The sequence below is a fragment of the Nyctereutes procyonoides genome, unplaced genomic scaffold (assembly GCF_905146905.1).
Source record: "Nyctereutes procyonoides isolate TBG_1078 unplaced genomic scaffold, NYPRO_anot_genome, whole genome shotgun sequence".
NCBI lineage: Eukaryota > Metazoa > Chordata > Mammalia > Carnivora > Canidae > Nyctereutes > Nyctereutes procyonoides.
The window spans coordinates 36220803-36241055 of NW_026575146.1; the positions used below are offsets into that span (position 1 = coordinate 36220803).

The 20253-nt window shown below is 41.9% G+C and overlaps 1 protein-coding gene across 4 annotated transcripts; it reads left to right on the plus strand.

Annotated features, from left to right (window-relative positions):
• Positions 1 to 13020: 13020 nt before the first annotated feature.
• On the plus strand, positions 13021 to 18435 carry CTSV (cathepsin V). Of its 4 annotated transcripts, none has more exons than XM_055311736.1 (8): positions 13021 to 13122; positions 14192 to 14328; positions 14628 to 14750; positions 14851 to 14997; positions 15165 to 15389; positions 15846 to 16011; positions 17154 to 17268; positions 18038 to 18435. In XM_055311736.1, the coding sequence occupies exons 2-8, from the start codon at positions 14203 to 14205 to the stop codon at positions 18135 to 18137; spliced, it is 1002 nt and encodes a 333-aa protein (XP_055167711.1). In that variant the 5' UTR covers positions 13021 to 13122; positions 14192 to 14202; the 3' UTR covers positions 18138 to 18435. The 4 variants fall into 4 exon arrangements, with proteins under 4 accessions (XP_055167711.1, XP_055167712.1, XP_055167710.1 ...); XM_055311737.1 differs by lacking the exon at positions 13021 to 13122 and adding an exon at positions 13129 to 13287; XM_055311735.1 differs by lacking the exon at positions 13021 to 13122 and adding an exon at positions 13129 to 13275.
• The last annotated feature ends 1818 nt before the right edge of the window (positions 18436 to 20253 follow it).

Below are 20253 nucleotides of genomic sequence, written 5' to 3' on the forward strand. Positions count from 1 at the left end.
CCTAATTGGGCACTGTGAGGAAATAGGCCAACATGTGGATCTCCACAGCAAGCTGGCAGGTGGAAAGGAGGAAGCACCTCCAGGGGGCAGAGAAAGAATGGCAGCATGTATGGCCAAGTGGTCCATTTGGTAGGAGAAGACTCTCAAGCAGCTTTAGAAAAATAAAGTCAACTTCCATATCATTCACTGACTTTTTAAAAAATGTACTTCTATAAATTTATGAAAAGATCAATGACCCAATAGAAAATGGACAGGGACATAAACAGTCTATCTTAGAAGAAATACAAATAAGTGGTATGAAATTATAACAAAAAACGCTAATAATCAAAGATCTGAATCTCAAAAACTTTGGGCTAAGTGAAAGAACCCAGCACATAAGAAAACAGACTATATGAGCCATTTATATGACATTCAAATAAGGCAAAGCTATCATGGCAGAAAGCAGTGATTGTCCAGTGCAGGGCTTGGGGGAGTAGATGGATGGCAAGGGGCAGGAAGGGAAATCTGTGGGGTGATATGGTGGTTACACTACTGGATTCATTTCTTAAAACTGTCCACTTAAAATCGACAGATTTTAGTTTGTAAGTGATACCTCAAAGCCAACAATAAAATGATTTTAAAGCCTCCTTGCCTGTATAAAGCAAACTTATAATTGTAGACTTTTTAGCCTGAAAAAGTCTTTAGAGACCATTTGGTGTAACTTCTTTCTTTTATGTCAAATAAGTAAGGAAATGAAGGTCCACAGAGAGATTGTGTCACTTATTCAAAATGATACACAGCCTGCTAGCTGCAGAACCACATCCAGGCATCCAGTCTTTTCAGGTTTCTTTCTATTCTGCTGTCCTCCCAGCACATTTAAACTGTAAATGCACCAGGTCACCCATTACTCACAGGCACCATAAAATACCTTTCAGCTATACAGTACTTTTAGTTTTTAACATACCCCCACTGTGTTCAACCAGAGAGGCAGAGCCAATAAGAACAAATCAACTGATTGCATACCAGGCCCACTCAGTCTACCCGGGGTAATCGCCCTTAATTAAAAACAACTTTTAGCAACACAACCAACACCTAGATTAGTGTTTGATTGAGTAACTAGGGAGTATAACCGGACCCAAGTTGGCACATAAAACTGACCATCACATCTATGTAATAAACACGATACTACCACTTCCGTTTTTCCACTAGGGTAATGGAAGCACAGAGTGCTTAACTTATTTACCTAAGGGCACACAGCTATCTCACATTTTGTTTTTCAATTGTAAATCAGTTAGCAGTTCTTGCCTCATGTGATTATTGTGAAAAATAATTAAGTCCATTCCAACCGTGTATGTAAATCTCTGGCATATTGGGTTCTCAATGTTGTAAAGCAGCAATTAGATCACATTTTGCTTATAAATGAGATGGTTTACAAATTCTGAGGAAATGAACATTTTCATTTGCTACAGGTAGGCAGACACATTGGAATAACTTCAGTAAGTAGTTCCATTTCCAGAAGTTAGTTTTATAATACTTGCACACCTTCATAAAGACACATGTTGCAAGGGGCACCTGGATGGCTCAATCGGTTAAGCATCCCCCTCTTGATTTTAGCTCAGGTTGTGATCTCAGGGTTGCAAGATCGAGCCCCATGTCAGCTCTACACTGGGTGTGGAGCCTGCTTGAGATTCTCTCTCTCTCTCCCTTTCCCTCTGCCCCTCCTCCCTACCTCTGTCTCTCTCCTTCTCTGTCCCTCTTTCACTCTCTCTCTATCCCCTTCTCTAAAAAAGATGATACATGTGCAAAAATATTCATTGCAGTAATGCTTGTAAGTGAAAAACAAAAAAACTAACTGTTCATCAATAAGAGAAAAGGAGAGTACTGAAGTCATGGTAGGGGTGAACACTGGAATGCTCTATGTATTGTCATGGAAAGATATCTATGCCATAGTATTAAGTTGAAAATAGAAGAGTTTATATTATTTGATGCCATTTAGGATCCTAGACATTTTGCCATTTCCTTTGGTGGTGGGCAGGGGATGGATTTTGTGCCCATTCCATTCAGATGAACATTCTGCCTCCTGAGAAAGAACTCTAAGATACTGATGTTGGTTTGGTTAAAACTTCAAAGTTTGTACCATATGCCTCTGACTATTCTCTCAGATTAGAATACCAATACCTGTTTTCTCTGCGAACACAGGAGGACCTGCAAAGGTTAATAGTGAGGTCGCCACAGGGACTCTTTGCGCAGACAGGCTTAGGATCAATGGTGCAATGAGATGACATCTTGAAAATAGAGACCAGACAGCAGGTCACAATCAAATGAACTAGAACTGAATCAAGTGACAGATAACGGGCCATATAGTTTGGGCAGAAATACCTGAATCAACAAGGCTCATTTGATCCATGATCAAATGAGCACATGCAGCCGTGGTCAGAATGTCTTTTATTTTATGTTGTTTAGGCCTTCTCTTTTTCCTTATGAAATCTGGAGAAGGGGAGGCTGCTATAGTTTCTCAGGCTCCTTCTGTCAGGGGATGGGACAGCTACATGGAAACCTCACTATTTGGGGACCCACAAAATGAGAAGCTGGCAAGACTTTTAGGTCAATGGCAAAGAAAGAAAGCACAAGTCTATATATTATCCAAAGGGAATATTTGACTCATACCTACTGCTTCATTGGATGTAAGCTCCTCCAGTGCAGGGAATGTGTCAGTGTTCATTCATCTTTGATTCCTCCGCACAGGACTTGACATAATAGGGACTTAGTAAGGACTCATAGAATGAATGAGTGGCAAAACATCATTTCCTGAATCCAGCTGATGAGGGAGCAGCATGCAAGCTGCGAACAAAGCACGATCTGACACCCCACAACCCCCTCCCCCGCCCCAGGTGAGATAAGTATGACATTCCTCAGGCTCTCCTGGCTGCCCTAAAGCTAAGGGAAGGAAAAACAAATGGTAAAATTTATAAAGTTTATAATCCAGCAAGACTTGAGTCTCCCTCAATTTACAGATAGATGTCTTAGAGATTTACAAGAAAAAAGCATTCTTATCAATAACGTAACTTCCAGAAGGAAATGTAGATAAAATAAAATGTCTTTATAACCTGCAGCCCATTGACAAATACTTGAGGCAGGCAGAGTATAATGTTCTTCCAGGAAGCTCCAAATGTCTTAATGTTGATTCGACACCTCCTCCTCGCTGGAGGGAAAAACAACCTTAACTTGACAATGGCAAGGGCTCCAGTACCTTGTAAGTCCTCTTTAGCACATGAAAGTCCTTTTGAAAAACCTCCCTTTTCTTGCCCTCCCCCAACTCCCAAGTATACAATTAGCCACCCCTCACAACCCCAGGGCAGCAGCTCTTCCTGCCCAGGGGTCCTGTCCCCAGGCTTTAACAAAACCACCATTTTGCACCAAAGACATCTCAAGAATTCTTTCTTGGTCGTGGGCTCCAGACCCCACCCCACCAAACCTCATCTACATTCCAAAACTACATCACAGCCATTGTACTGTCATTATCCTGATCCCTGCCCTTCCCTTTTTAACACTTTATACAGTATCCCCAGGAGTAACGGAATGCAGGTCATTTGCAAAGGAAGAAATGGAGAGGACACTCAATCCCACAGACTTGGCTAGAGAGCTAGCAGTAAGGACAAGGGCCAGTCTTTCATGTCACTCTTGGCTCAGGCTTGGCACTTTGAGCCAGTGCTGTGTAAAGTAAGCCTCAACTCCTTAAGACCTGTCTCATGCCTACCACTTTTCCTCAAATGGAAAGGAAGCATATTATACGATTCCGTAACTGTTCTTAGAGGATTTCAAATGCATTCATAAGTCCAACTGAATCCCTGGAGGGGAGGGCTTCCTAGGACAATAAGGTAAAAAATGGAAGAAATCTGGCAGAGGACCGTCTGGAATGGGAAGGATGCCAGCTCCCATGGTTTTATGGTTATTGAGAGCTGTTTTCCCTGAATCAAGTTACAAACTCCTCTAATGCCTTACAGTAGGATTCTAGATATGTAAGAATGATCAAAGCCCTAAGCATGGTCAGTACACAATCGCAATGGCAACAATTTTTTCTGCAATGTTAGTGTGACTTTGGATTGAATTATTTCTCAAAGACATGTCAATTTTCAAGGTAGAAATTCTATAAATGGCTCTTTATATCAACACTTATATTATCTCATTTAATTTTTAATACAACTTTATGAGGTCCTTAGTATTATCCACATTTTATAGTGGGTAAAACCAGGGCTTGGACAAAGTAAATTATTTGTGCAAAGTTTATGCCTTCCAAAGATGAGATAGGAGTTATCTACATTCCAAAGACAGTGCAATTGGGTGGTAAACTGGGTCCAGAAGTACTAGAAATTGTTTCTTTTATTGGCCTGTCATTTTTCCATTGACTGTTTTAATGCAGATATGGTTCTAACTTTAAAAGATTTTAAGCTTTGTGATAGGAGCTTTGTGATATTCTGTAATTTGGGTTATCAAAGTTTAGTATTTACAGCAAACATCCTTATTTATCAGCTCTGTCTTCTACCTCAACCAAATAATAAAGAAAAAGTATTAATGAGTTTTTATCACTTCTCAAATCCAAAAAGATAAAACAGAAATGAAATTCAGGTAAGTCTCCAATTTTCTTCCCTTTCATAAATTGGGCAAAGCAATTAAATCATCTGTTTTTAGATGGCAAGTCCCTACTGTGCTTACAGAAAGCTTCCTTCAGAGTCCTCAACAGGAGGAAATACAATATTACACCAAATGACTTTATTATGCTAGTATCGTTGGAAATCACTGGATTAAACACTTGATTAATATGAGTCTTAACCTCGATGCTCATTTTTACCATTTTTCTCATGTGCCTCAAACTATTTCTTTTTATCCTCAATAAAATGTTCACAAAGGAGTGGAACAACAGAAGAGGGTCTCCCTTCCCTGGGATCAGTTGAGCAATAGTAGCCACTTGGCTTACCATCCCAAATGGCCACCCACAGGGAGCTCTTATACTGCCTAAGTGGACTCTAGCAGCACCCTAAGGATTGGGGTGTTCAGGCCCTAAGAGATCCTTGATGGCTAGTTTCTGTCTTAGGGACTGTCTAAGGAAAGAGGTAGTTCTAAGTTCCTTGTGGCATTTCTAAGCATCTCAAGGACAGTGAGGAGGATCTAGGTTGTGTCCTAAGAGAAGTCTCCCAAGTACACCAGACGCTGAGCTCTGAGCCCAGTGCCAGGGTCCCCAGGGAGCTTACCCAAATTGGCAACAATTCCTCTCTTAGCCCAATATTCGCCATTTTGCAGTGATATTTATATTTGCAATGATATTCATCACATTCTGGGGACCTCAATACTATTAAACAAAGTCTTTGTCCCTCAAAACACTTTTGTTGGAGAGACAAGACATGTAACTTAGTTTTGCTTGTCCTCCTGATACAACGAAAACACTTTCTCATGTCATTCAAATTATCATCTACTTCCATCTCCCTCTTTGGAGAAACTCTTCTTTACTACTTCCCAAATTTTTTCAGTCAGATTCCATTTACTTTCTACAGTCATGCAAACCATCCCTGGATACCATCAGTAAGCATTGCATGTCAATAGCTTCTACACTGAGCCAATGGAAATTTATAAAACGGTAAAGTGTTTGCCAGGGTGTAGGGCACTGTGCAGAGAGGTGGATGGATTTAGAAAACACACATGCCATATCCATAGTAGACACTAATTAGCTTTGGAATCGCCACCTTATGTGATCTTGCTCCCTGGATGAGAAACCTGGGATGATGGGCAAGGAAGCACCCAGGCAGGACAACCAGGCTCTAAGCCTTACTAATACAGTGGGCAGTGGGGCTACACACTGGGGGGATTTGTGCATTCTGCAATGTGCCTGATTTATCCTCCTAGAGTAAAAGAATACCATCCTGGCACAGGATTCTGTTAATAATAATAAGAAGAATTCTGTTAATTTGAAAGAAGTAGTTGTTGGGGTGCCTGGGTGGCTCAGTCAGTTAGGCATCTCCTTCAGCTCAGGTTATGATCTCAGAGTCCTGGGATTGAGTCCTGCATCAGGCTCCCTGGTTAGTGTGGAGTCTGCTTTTTCCTCTACCATCACCCCTACTCGTGCATGCTCTCTCTCTCTCTCTCTCTCTCTCTCTCTCTCTCTCTCTTCCTTTCTGTCTCTCCCCTCTCAAATAAATAAATAAAATCTTTAAAAGAAGTAGTTGTTGCTTCCTTGGATCAGAACTGTCTATTCTATACTGAACTCTTACATGCCATTTATCTGACCATGTAAGCAGCAATCTTGAAGAAAAATCAGATTCTTTACTCAGAGAGTGAGTTAGTTCTCAAAAATAAAAGCTAGGTTCTTCAGTGGATGCTATGGATTTAAGAATAAAGTTTACATGTACTCAAGACCACAGTTACAGGTCTGCTCTGAGGACAATAAAACCAAGATAAGAAGGCAGCAACTGTTGGGTGGTGGGTGGTGGATGGGCAAGGGCAGAGAGGGAACACATGACAAAAGAGAAAACAAATGTAAACCACCAGAGTGGAGTCAGTGACTCAGCAAAATTATCAAAGCTTTTATTGAAAAAATTTCTCTGGTTTTGGTTTTTGAGAGCATATAGGAAATTGGGGGTCCTTGATTGCACAGTTTTATTTCCTTTTTATGGTCTCAAATTTTTTAAAAAAGAATAATTTACACATGTGTTTCTAGAATTGGTGAATGAATGAACCTCACTTTTTAAATACCTGAGCTTCTCAAAACCCATGAGTCACTGAAGCATTGTCATCAGAGGTAGTCTTAAATTTGAACATGAATTGATTATAGCTAAGGTAACAGAGTTTTGTCTTCTGGAAATGATCAAGCAAGGAAACACCCTGGGGGCACAGGGCAAAATGCCTTCCAGGAAGCTGGTGGAGCAGGAAGATGTGGAGGCCCAGCCCAGTGAGGGCAGCAATGCCTTCTGCATGGCTCACCTGTCTTCCTCTCCTTTCAGCCCAATGCCAGGCAAGCCTATGTTGAAGTCCAAGCAGGAGAGCCTGGCCCTGGAGAGGTTTGACACTTATGGCCTCTAGCAGTTTATTGAGGAGAAAAAGAAATACTTTGAGGCACATGAGAGAAATGATAAGTGCTCACTTTCTACTTCTCCTGCTGTCCTCTGGCACCCAAAGTTCAGTTTGCCAAGTAAGTGATGGGGGCTGGGGCTGAGGGCAAAGTCCCCCAAAGTCCAGCTTCCTTTTCTAAGCCCTGCTGTCCTAAAGTACACTTAAGTTCTTTCTTCACACTAGAGAGAAACCTGTATCACCATTGATTTTGTACACTCCCCACCATGACCATCTTCATCTGTAAAATGGAGTGTACAATAGCACCCATCTCCTAGAACAGTGGTTCTCAAAGTGGGTCCCCTGATCAGTAGAATCAGCATTGCTTGGGAACTTGTTAGAGAAGCAAATTCTCAAACCCCATGTCAGATCCACTGCAAGAGAAACTCGGAGGATAGAAGTCAGCCATCAGTTTCACAAGCACTCTGGTAATTCAGATGCTCACTCAAGTTTGAGAATTGCTATCACAGGGTTGTTGTAAAGAGTGAATGATAGAGGAGCTAGAACATGCTCCATGGAACAGTGCCTGGTACCTCAGTGTTATCTAGCTGTTGGTATCCTCATCATAGTCACCATCAGCACCATCATGATCATCACAATTATCATCATTGCAGGAATCCTTTCTAATAACACTTTAATCTCCAAGGAGTGCTGGGTACTCTCCTATGGAGATGCCTATCCTGTAGAACAAAGCCCTAGCACATGTATGTTCAAGGTGACTATTAATAACACAAAGGTCTTCTCTGTCTTGACCACCTACCATAATGACACAAGGTGCCAGGAGAGGAAATGCAAAAACTTACATTTGTAAGGAAAGACTGTATTAATGGGGGCGATTGACATAAGGAGATGCTCAAAGCCTAACTCAGAAATGTTTTCAGGAAAGGATGGGTGAGTAATGCTTTTATATGCAGAGATCCTGGAATTGGTGGCTCTGGAAATATTTTTTTTTTTTTTTTGGCTCTGGAAATATAAGGTGGGTTGGGGAAGAAAAAGGTACTAAAAACTGCTGTGTAGGAGTCTCGAGCCTTAAAAAACTGTGCCAAACATTGCACGAACAGGAGAGTCAAGGCAGGAAATGTCTGTAGTCAGGGACGTGAGCAAATTTTCTGAGTGGGAAGTTCACACAGAGTTTAGGGCCTAGCTGTCCTAGTCAAGCCAGCCTAAAAATGTTAAACAAAAAGTTTCAATCAGTCTTCTCAAGAAACTAGTTTTTATTTATGCCATGTTGTAGTTGATTAAATAATGGTCCCCAAAGATATCAGATCTTAATTCTTAGAATCTTAAATATTACTTAGCAAACATTTTCGAAATGTGATTAAGGATTTTGAGAGGGACAGATATCCTGGATTATCTGGATGGGCTCTAAGTACAATCACAAGGGTTCTTATAAGAGGGAAGTGAAGGGAAATTTGACTTAGACAAAAGAAAAGGGAGACATTGGGGTGATGTGCACAAGCCAAGGAGTGGCTGAAGCCACCAGAAGCTGGATAGAACAGGTTTTTCCCTAGACCTCCAGAGGGAGCACTGTTCTGTGACAACTGGTTTTCAGCCCAAGTGATGAGATTTTGAACTTCTGCCCTCCATAACTGTGAGAGAACAAAATCCTGTTCTTTTAACCCATTGTGGAAATGTGTTATAGTAGTCATAAGAAACTGATACTTCTTGTTTCATGAAAAGACTTTTTTTCAGATTTGAGGAAGAGATCCTCTGGCAGCCAAAGGAGAGTTTGTGGATTATAGTCTTGACAGTGGGAAAAATCCCACAAGGTCAGCACCTTTGTTACCTTCTATATCAAGACACTTTGCCGTAATTTCATTTAAATGATACTGGTAATGGCTGTGTTCATATGCTGTAAAATCAAGATTACCATAGTTGGGGATCCCTGGGTGGCGCAGAGGTTTGGCGCCTGCCTTTGGCCCAGGGCGCGATCCTGGAGACCCGGGATCGAATCCCACGTCGGGCTCCCGGTGCATGGAGCCTGCTTCTCCCTCTGCCTGTGTCTCTGCCTTTGTCTCTCTCTATCATAAATAAATAAAAATTAAAAAAAAAAAGATTACCGTAGTTGATATCAGATTTTATTTTATTATTTTTGTAAAGATTTATTTATTTATTCACAAGAGACGAGAGAGAGAGAGACAGAGAGACAGAGAGAGACACAAGCAGAGGGAGAAGCAGGCCCCATGCAGGGAGCCCAACATGGGACTCGATATTGGGTCTCCAGGATCACACCCTGGGCTGCAGGCGGCGCTAAACTGCTGAGCCACCTAGGCTGTCCAGATTTTATTTTTTTTAAAGATTTTATTTATTCATGAGAGACACAAAGAGAGGCAGAGACACAGGTAGAGGGAGAAGCAGGCTCCCTGCAGGGAGCCCAGTGTGGGACTTTATCCCAGGACCATGGGATCAGGACCTGAACCGAAGGCAGATGCTCAACCTCTGAGCCACCCAGGTGTCAATATCAGATTTTAAAATGGAAATGCTGAGCTTCAGTAAAGCTAGTAGGGGGATCCCTGGGTGGCGCAGCGGTTTGGCGCCTGCGTTTGGCCCAGGGCGCAATCCTGGAGACCCAGGATCGAATCCCACATCGGGCTCCCGGTGCATGGAGCCTGCTTCTGTCTCTGCCTCTCTCTCTCTCTCTCTCTCTCTCTCTCTCTCTCTCTCTGTGTGTGTGTGTGTGTGACTATCATAAATAAATAAAAAAAAATTAAAAAAAAAGCTAGTAGGGAAGTTACATGTAGAACATGTCTAAGTAAATGAACAAACTATACCCTGAGACGACAATGATCACAAAGTAAGAGTTTAATTAATTCTTAATTGATTTACTTAACAAATTGGCTGGTTGTTTAATGTTTACAGTAGCTAAAAAATATATATTATTTCATACATGATTTCATATGAACATCTAACCATAAACAGGCTCTTTTTCATAAAATTATAAATTATAATAAACCATTTTACAAATAGACAGTTGTCTGGATAATGTTTTTAAGAGTAAGTCTTGGCTCATTGAATTTAAACAAATTGGAGTAGTTGTTATATTGAGGAGAGATGTTAAGTGGCCCCAGGATCTTGAATACCATTACCCTAGATTTTGTTCACTGCCCCATGGTTTAAAACTTCCAGAGATGAGGTGATGAATTATATCCTGTTTTACTGGTGAGCAAAAGAAATCTAGACATGAAAAAAAAAAAAAAAAGAAATCTAGACATGCACATGAGAATATACTTTCACAGAGACTGCATTTTATTTTATTTTATTAAAGATTTTATTTATTTATTCATGACAGACACAGAGAGAGAAAGAGGGAGAGAGAGAGAGAGAGAGAGAGGCAGAGACACAGGCAGAGGGGGAAACAGGCTCCATTCAGGGAGCCTGACATGGGACTTGATCCCAGGTCTCCAGGATCACACCTGAGGCTGAAGGCGGTGCTAAACTGCTGGGCCACCCGGGCTGCCCGAGACTGCATTTTAAATAGGAACTGGGAAATCCTGATAAATAAATTTTATCAAAGGCAGAACTAAATTTTGGCTGCTTGACTAAAATGTGACAATTTTAATATTAGCACCCATTTAAGTTATTTTGCAAAGGAATAAGAAGAAAATGGACACAATGGTTAGTAATACACATTTCTGTAATGCATTATTTAACAGATTATGTAGAAGTACATGTCATGAGTTGGATGGAGCAATATCTTCCACTCTTTTGCTTAAATGACTCTCCCATATTTCTCCTGAATTTATATATCTCTTGATTTAATCTTATGTTTTGAGCATAGACACCATTTTCTCCTCTATTGAGTTTGTATCACATTCCATCAAGCAGAGGCGATGCCATTCTTTGGAGCAGCACCTGCCAGTCAGCCAGCCTCCCGCCAGGCTATTACCTAGGTGCAGGCATTCACACAGTAGCAGGTTTTTCCACCCTGTGCAATCTTATGGAGCTGTGACCCCAGGGCAACTATAAAACCCACGTGCTAGAATAATTTAGATTTCTTGTGATTGACTGAGTAAACAAGCAAACAATGGCCAGACTTTACATAACAAAGAACTCTGACCCACAAAAGAAACCTCTCTGGCAACTGTCTCAGAACAGTCAGGACTTGCTGAATGGCTATTAATTTATCTTTGCCTCCACTTCCAACCCAGGACAAACCAGAGAAATCCAAATATTCTCCCCCAAACCAACCACATAAATGAAGTTCCATTTCTAGTTATTCGTCCTCCAGCTTCCCCATGACAACAGAAGCCTCCCTCTTTTTACATAATTAAAGCTTTTCCTCACTCTGGTTGTTTTAAAATTGTGTCCTTTTTCTTTTCTTTTTTGGAATTGTCTTTTTGTTTCGTGGGTGGTCTTCATTTATTTCTATTTGCGTATGATGCTTGTGCTGACCAGCATTGTTACTTTTTTTTTTTAAGGATAAAACAGCAAAATCAAAGTCCAGCCATATGCAATACATTTTTGTAACTACCTGAAAACTTGGGGCCCTTAGCTGTGTGTGAGAGGGAAAGGATTCTACTTTCCAAGGACATAAAATGAAATTTTTAACAAGTTGACTTTTTGTTTTAAAGATTTTATTTATTTATTCATGACAGACACAGAGAGAGAGGCAGAGACACAGGCAGAGGGAAAAGCAGGCTCCATGTAGGGAGCCCGACATGGGACTCCATCCTGGGCCTCCAGCCCTGGGCTGAAGGCGGCGCTAAACCGCTGAGCCACCGGGGCTGCCCAATAAGTTGACTTTTAAAAATATCTATTTGTCTGACTTTGTACTTAGTTAAAATTAAATTGATAACTTTTGTAGAAGCAAATTCACATGCACCAATTTCTGTTGATTTCCTTAAATCTCTACATACAGCTAACACTCGAACAACACAGGCTTGAAATGTGGAATTCACTTACATCCAAATTCCTTTGATAAATGCATTAGAATACTGTAAATGTATTTTCCCTTCCTTATGATTTTCCTAGTAACGTATTTTTTTTCTAGCTTACTATAAGAATACAATACATACAATATATATGTTAGTCACTGCTTGTTATCATTGGAGAAGCACCCTGACAATGTGTTAGAAAGCATATTCCTTATAGCTCAAGAGAAGTACTTTGGATACTGAGAAAGACCAAACAACCTCTAATGTAAAGTGTAGGGAAATAAAAGTTTCCACCTTTCTCAACAGCGTTTTTCATTGAACCAAATTTTCCTGTAAATAATTTGTTTCATTGTTTTTGAGAAAGGCTGGAGACGGAAGAAGGCAGAGACACAGGAGCGAAGCATTACGAAATACCAGGCCTTTGTGTACACCTACCCAGTCTGTCCCTTCGCTTTCCAAGGATTTAGGTCTTGACTATCGCATCCGTATTTGGGGGATTTCCAGTCCCCTCCAGATTCTTCCCAAACCGAGAGGCACCGCATCCCCCATCCTCCACCCGCCCCAGCTTTGCTTGGAATAAACAGGAACCACTAGACAGACTATCCTGTTCTCAGCCTTCCAGGAGATTTTAACCGAAGACTGTAGGACTAAAGGACACGCAGGGGGATGCTGGTGAGCTTCCTTTCGAGAACGACCTCCCCCACCGATCTCGTGAGTTGGGGTCATGACGCCATCTAGGTCCCCAGGCTGGCCCCTGGACACCACCCCCCCGCCCACCCTGCCTCGCCCCCTCGGCGCTATCCCTGGCCCCCCTGAAGCAGGCCCTTGGCTGACCTCGAGGTCATGACGTCATCGGGGCCCCCCACACTGGCTCGGGATCCCACCCCTACAGCCCGCCCCCACCCCTCCCGGCGCTATACTCCACCCCCCTGACGCCGGCCCCAGCCGCCTCGGGACCTGTCCAGACCGCGCTGCGTCACGCGCTGGAAGCCCCACGCCCGGAGGCCCCGCCCACAAGTCGGCGCAGCCAATCGCCGCGCGGGCAGGCGGCGGGGGCGGGCCCGAGAAGGCCGAATTCCCGGAGCTTAAAGGCTGAGTCAGGCGCAATTGGGCCAGACTCCTGGGCCTTGGCGATCGGCGGGGTTCGCCTGCGTAGCTGTGGGCGCCGCAGGTCAGCGTCTCGGTGTGGGAACCAGCGCGTCGGGCACCGGGACTGGAGCGGGGGTCCACCCCGGGGCTCGGGCGAGGGGCGGGTGCGACCCGCTGGGTACGAGTATCTGCTTACCTGGAGTTGATGAGGCTAAGTCGACGCTGCCGGGATCCTGTAAGCCTGGAGGTGGGAAGTGCGGGTTGAGCGGTTGGGGGAACCCAGGGCGGCGCTGAGACCACCAGGAGGCCCTAGGCTGCGCGGGAACCGGAGCGCCTCTGGGCCGTGGCGGACACAGGTGCGGTAGCTGGGAGCTCGCGGCAGCCTGACCGCGGCACAGGCTGCGGGGCCCGGCGCCCTGTGCGGTCGTCCGTCAACATCCTCCCCGAGCGGAGGGCGGTGAGCGGGGCGGAGACCCCCTGGCCCAGCCCCGCCTGCCGCGCCGCTTTTGTGCGGGTCGGGAACTGGCAGCTCTGGACTCCGTCGTGCCTCGGGGCACGTCCTTGATTTGGGGGACCGGAGAGGTGTTGGCGGCCGAGGCCAGAGGTGGGGGCACCGCGTGCACTCCTGTCTGCCTTCTGGGAATGCCTTTCAGAAAGGTTTCAATTCAAGAAATAGAGGTCCGAAGGCATGTCTCACCTCATGCTGTACGTTAGTTGGGAAGGAAGGTGTGACGGGCTGCTTGAGTCCTGGGGGATCCCTGTCCCTACTTGGGAACAAGTGTCCTGATAAGATTTCCTGGGTCACCTCGGTATTTTCAGTAAATAACTTGGACCAACAGTTTCTGAGTTGTCTTAAGATTCTGAGACCTCTATCAAAACCTAAATTGTCATTGCACTATTACAATGGAGTCTATTTCAATTCCTACAGCACTTGTCAGCCTGTTTTTCAGTTGAAGGCTGAGTCATATATAGTTCCTCTGTTTAAGCCCTTGGCCTGTTTTTCTCCACCCACATCCATAGCCTTCTTCCACAGACCTGTAAATATTTGGGAAAATGGTTTTTAAGTGTTTTTGCTTTAACATCTCAGGACAAAATAGGATGACTTTTTTAAAGGATCAGTCCTCAAATATTCGTTTTGTTTTCCTTATTAGGTTTTTGAAACATGAATCCTTCACTCGTCTTGACTGCCCTTTGCTTGGGAATAGCCTCAGCAGCTCCAAAATTTGATCAAAGCTTAAATGCACAGTGGTACCAGTGGAAGGCAACGCACAGGAGATTATATGGCATGGTTAGTGACATGAAACTGTCCAGAGGGACCCCAAGAGAAAGGCCCTTGCCGTTGGGAATTTATAGCTAGAGAGTAGCATCTAGAAGTTAGCTTTTACCAAGGCAATAACTTCATGGCACCTGTTACTGAGCACGATATAGGCATAATTCCTGTTGTATGGTTGTTGAACAGCTCCCAGAAGCATAAAGCCATCCCTCGCCATGGTTTTTTCTCGTTTTTCTCCCTGTCTGTAAATCCCCATGGTGAGGATGGGCTGGGTTTTAAGTAGAAATAAAGATAAGTTATATATTTACCTCTAGAATGAAGAAGGATGGAGGAGAGCAGTATGGGAGAAGAATATGAAAATGATTGAACTGCATAATCGGGAATATAGCCAAGGGAAACATGGCTTCACAATGGCAATGAATGCCTTTGGTGACATGGTGAGTGTGGCATAGATTGCTGAATGTTTTGTGCTTCCTCTCTGTACTTGAGCAAAATAACCTCTTGCTTTTTCAACATCTAATTTACTTTTCCATAAAGACCAATGAAGAATTCAGGCAGGTGATGAATGGCTTTCAAAAGCAGAAGCACAAGAAAGGGAAAATGTTCCAAGAACCTCTCTTTGCTGAGATCCCCAAATCAGTGGACTGGAGAGAGAAAGGCTATGTAACTCCTGTGAAGAATCAGGTATGATAATATTTAGCAGATCTCCCTCCAGGAGTAGAGCCAAAAAGGAATTAGTGTCCTTGCTTTGGTAGACTGTGGAGTACCATCAGTTTGCTCTTTTGTTTTAAGAGTATTCAAGTATATGAGCTATTGTTTGTATTGTAAACTGGTAACTTTTTTATTTTCAGGGTCAGTGTGGTTCTTGTTGGGCTTTTAGTGCAACTGGGGCCCTTGAAGGACAGATGTTCCGGAAAACGGGCAAACTTGTGCCACTGAGTGAGCAAAACCTGGTGGACTGCTCTAGGGCTCAAGGTAACGAGGGCTGCAATGGTGGCCTCATGGATAACGCCTTCCGGTATGTTAAGGACAATGGAGGCCTGGACTCAGAGGAATCTTATCCATATCTTGGAAGGGTAAATGGGACTCCTTATCTTGTTATTCAAGCTCTGCTTTTGAAAGTTGAACATTTTGAAAGATGACATTTTATTAAGCATTCACAGTTTAGATGCAAACTGACAGAACTGTCCATATAAATTATCAGCCTTTGCATAAATTCTCTGAATAGATGGTTGGCATATAGCTGTTCTTACTTCTATGTGTAACTTGGAGAGTTTATACACTATTCTGCACATAATGCAAGTTTCTCCACAGTGAAGTTTCTTGTGGACAAGTAGGCCTAAGGGTTTCACTGAAGAAACATCTGCTAATTTTTCAATTTCAAATCAACCAGTAGCATTTTGCTGTTGACTGACAACAGAGTCAACTTGGAAATCATTAAGCTACAAACTGCTGAGTTGAGGTCCTAGAACTCCTGTTCCCCAGGAGTTGGATGGTAGTGATCACCGTTCTTTTCCATTTACCTTTAAAAGGACACAGAGACCTGCAACTACAAGCCTGAGTGTTCTGCTGCCAATGACACTGGCTTTGTGGACCTCCCTCAACGGGAGAAGGCCCTAATGAAAGCAGTGGCAACTCTAGGGCCCATCTCTGTTGCTATTGATGCAGGCCATCAGTCTTTCCAATTCTACAAATCAGGTGGGTATTTGTATTTTTACTGTGGAAATTCAGGTAGGCAAAATTGGAAAACACCGTGATTGACTTTGGTTTGGAGTCCTGCTTTCTAAGCCAGTAGAATTTTGAGTGTGCATTTAATATAGTGATGTTTCCACTTGACATGCTTTAGGCATTTTTTCATGACAAATTCTAATTTTACTTTATTTATTTATTTATTTATTTATTTATTTATTTATTTATTTATTTAGATTTTATTTATTCATGAGAGACACAGAGAGAGAAGCACAGATACAGGCAGAGGGAGAAGCAGGTTCCATGCTGGGAGCCCGACTTGGGACTCGATCCCAAGTCTCCAGGATCACACCCTAGGCTGAAGGCAGTGCTAAACCACTGAGCCACCTGGGCTGCCCTTTTTTCTGATTTTAAAGTAATTCTGTAAATATAAACAATTGATGTAACTATTGCCCAATTGTTGGATATCTTTTACAAAAAATGTTTACTATAGAATATAAACACTGGCGTTTCCTTTTACGAATATAAAGGATTATGCTAAATAATGGAAGTGGCTAAATAACCTTAGCCTTGATAACTAGATTTTTTTTTTAAGATTTTATTTATTTATTCATGAGAGACACAGAGAGAGAGGCAGAGACAGGCAGAGGGAGAAGCAGGGAGCCCGATGTAGGGCTGGATCCCAGGACTACCGGATCATACCCTGAGCCAAAGGTAAGATGCTCAACTACTGAGCCACCCAGGCGTGCCCCGATAACTAGATCTTATTATTGGAAATCTTTTTTTTTTTTTTAAGGAGAAAATAGGGACACATCTGTGTGTGTGTGTGTGTGTGTGTGTGTGTGTGTGTCTCATGAATAAATAAAATCTTTTTAAATAAATAGATAGATGATAGATAGATAGATAGATAGATAGATAGATAGAAAATATCTTTGATTTAACCGAATTGTGTTGATTTCTAGTGAGTTGAGTTTGGCTTTTTTTCCTTTTTATGAGCCATAACAATCTTTTGGTAAATACTTGACTTTATTTGGAGTTCGTTGATGACATTTAATTGCATTTTGAGATGTCTTTCTTAACTGTAGTAGAGTGAGTTAATGTCATGTGTTCCCTGGAGCTTCTTACCCTGACATCAAATTTTACTCTTCTAGGCATTTATTTTGATCCAGACTGCAGCAGCAAAGATCTAGATCATGGTGTTCTGGTGGTTGGCTATGGCTTTGAAGGAACAGATTCAAATAATAAATTTTGGATTGTCAAGAACAGGTATAAAACTCGAAATGCTGTATATATTAAATTGAAAGGGAATGCTTGTTTGGAATCCGTTTTTGATTTCAAGTCCCAAAAAAAGCTTACTTTCGAAATCCCAGAAGTCTTTCTCCCACTTAGCGTGAACACTGACATTTTTATAAAGGTAAAACTTACTGATACTTGATTACAAGACTCTTTAGCAAGCCTGTTGTAATAATTACTATGTATTTGTAACACTGCATTTCTAAATTACGAAATTGGTTTTTTTTTTTTTTTATATGAAATTGTTTTTATCCAGAAACCTATCTGGCCCTAAGAGTTTGAGATAAAGGATTTTGCACCTGTAGGTTTAAGGGCTGGTTTTCCTTTTTTCTGTGTCCCAGTTTTTCAACAAGGTATACTGAGCAGAAACCACTGCTGACTCTTAAGTCCAAAAGATTTTCCAAGAGTCCAGTGGACTTTGTGCGTCCTTCCTGTTACCACTTACCCTGCCATTTTATTCTATTTCCCAACTCTCCAAGGCTTTGAGGATTGTCAGGATCAATTAATTGAGATGAGGGCTAAGATAGCCTGCAGAGAAACAGACTGCTACATTGGAATTCTAGCTTTGCCTCAGTTTCCTGTCTTAAAAAGTTAAGGACCTATGGTAATTAATATACTTATGTAACAGCACTTAGAATAGTGCCTGGTAAGTGGAAAGCCTTAAGTATTAGCTATTATTATTAATGAAGTTAGTGTGTACTTAATTCTTTGCATAAAAGAAAAAATATGCTCTTCTTTTCAGTTGGGGTCCAGAATGGGGCTGGAATGGCTATGTAAAAATGGCCAAAGACCAGAACAACCACTGTGGAATTGCCACAGCAGCCAGCTATCCCACTGTGTGAGCTGATGGATCGCAAGATTAGAGGACTTGAAGGCAGCATATCTGGAGGAATTTTATCTTAAAGCTGCCCAAACTCTTATTGTGTAAGATAAGACACTTGAATCATTGAGGATCCAAGTTGTGATTTGAATTCTGTGACATTTTTATCAGGGTAAAACATTACCACTACTTTAATTACTGTTATATATGGCTTTATAACGTTGAAGACTCATTACTTAATTCTAAGACTTTTGACTTCTCATTTTTTCAAAAGATATATAAAACTTTGCCTTTTGAAATAAATTTTAATTCAATATGTAGAGGTGGAACTTCTCTGCTTCCAATGCATTAACTTTTTGTGTAGTCGGGAAATATAATTGGGCAATAAAGACAACTGAATATACCAATGCTGAATTAGGAGGACACTGGGTTGGCCCTCAGCATCTTCTAGTTATAAATATGTCAGCTGCCCATTGGCTATGTTGAGCCAACCCTTGAATCTGACAAAATATGACAGTCTCTAAGGACAAAGGTAAGTTGTTTTAATAAAGTTTTAATAGTTTTTAACAATTCACTCTTTAGGAAAGTGAATAAACATACAGATTCTTAGGCTTTACATACTAGAAAAGGAGATCCTCTTGACTCAAAATGGTTAAAATCTAACAAGGTCATGGAATAAAAGCCTCAGAGCCAGTTAGTTACTGAAGCAATCTCTTTGAATTGCTGGTGAAGATCATGTGACTACATTGCAGCTGAAAGAGGACCAGATTCTAGGTTCCCAAGTCTGTATTATCTTTGTTCTGCCAAGTCTGTTGGCTTTCCACATTACTCTTCTAGGAGAAGTTTTGTTACCTAATGTTAGCAAAAGTAAATTTAATGGCTATGATGAACAAGTCTCAGATACTTGGTAAGAACTGGAGAAATGTGTTAAAGATCCACAAGAGATGAGCACAGACTACAGAAATAGTCCCGGCCTAGCAAGCTGGATGAGTGATCACTAGGCCAAACCTGGGCTTAGCTAATCTTTGAATTAAAAAAAGACTTGGCGGCAGTCCCGGTGGCTCGGTGGCTCAGTGGTTTAGCGCCGCCTTCCGCCCAGGGCATGATCCTGGAGACCTGGGATCGAGCCCCATGTCCGGCTCCCTGCTTCTCCCTCTGCCTGTCTCTGCCTCTCTCTGTGTGTCTCTCATGAATAAATAAATAAAATCTTTAAAAAAAAATAAAAAAACCTTTGAAGGGATCAAAACAGCCTAAGCCTATGGTTGCACAGGCAGTAAATACAAATGAGACAATATATTTGTATATTTAAAAGATGGAAAGGAAATATGCCAAACGCTTGGGTGGATTATGGATGATTCTTGTTCTGCAGGAGACATGTAGGAGGAAAAATGTCAAAATACACTACATTCTGCAAGTTAAAGATCTTTGCCTGTATACATGTGCTTAAAAATTTCATGCTCTTCATAAGTAAGAAAATATAACAAATAAATTGGTGAAATATTTAATCTAGCCATAATCCATTAAGAAGGGAATGAGATGGAGGACACCTGGAACCTTTTATTCCCCAAAACCTTCAGTATCCTTTTCCATGGCCATTTTCAGAAAATACAATCACCCACATTCAGTCATAAGTTTTCTCTGAGAAGGGACTCCTTCATCTTGCAATAGTAGGCTAACTGCTCTTCACAGATTATCCTGGAATAACTCAAAATAAGGAAACATTTGGGTGCTAAACTGGAAAAAAGTGTGATGGCTTTTTCCTTTTAAAAAAAAAAGGTTGGGATCCCTGGGTGGCGCAGCAGTTTGGCGCCTGCCTTTGGCCCAGGGTGCGATCCTGGAGACCCCGGATCGAATCCCACGTCGGGCTCCCGGTGCATGGAGCCTGCTTCTCCCTCTGCCTGTGTCTCTGCCTCTCTCTGTCTCTCTCTCTCTCTCTCTCTCTCTCTCTCTCTCTATCATAAATAAAAAATATAAATATCTCTCTATCATAAATAAAAATTTTTTTAAATTTTTTTAAAAATAGATTTAAAAAAAGGTTCAAGTCTGTCAAAGCAAAGGACTCCTCATGTGTCTAAACTGATGTTTTCTTTAAACTTTATGTCATGAAGTACCAAACTACAACTATCATTTAAAAGAAT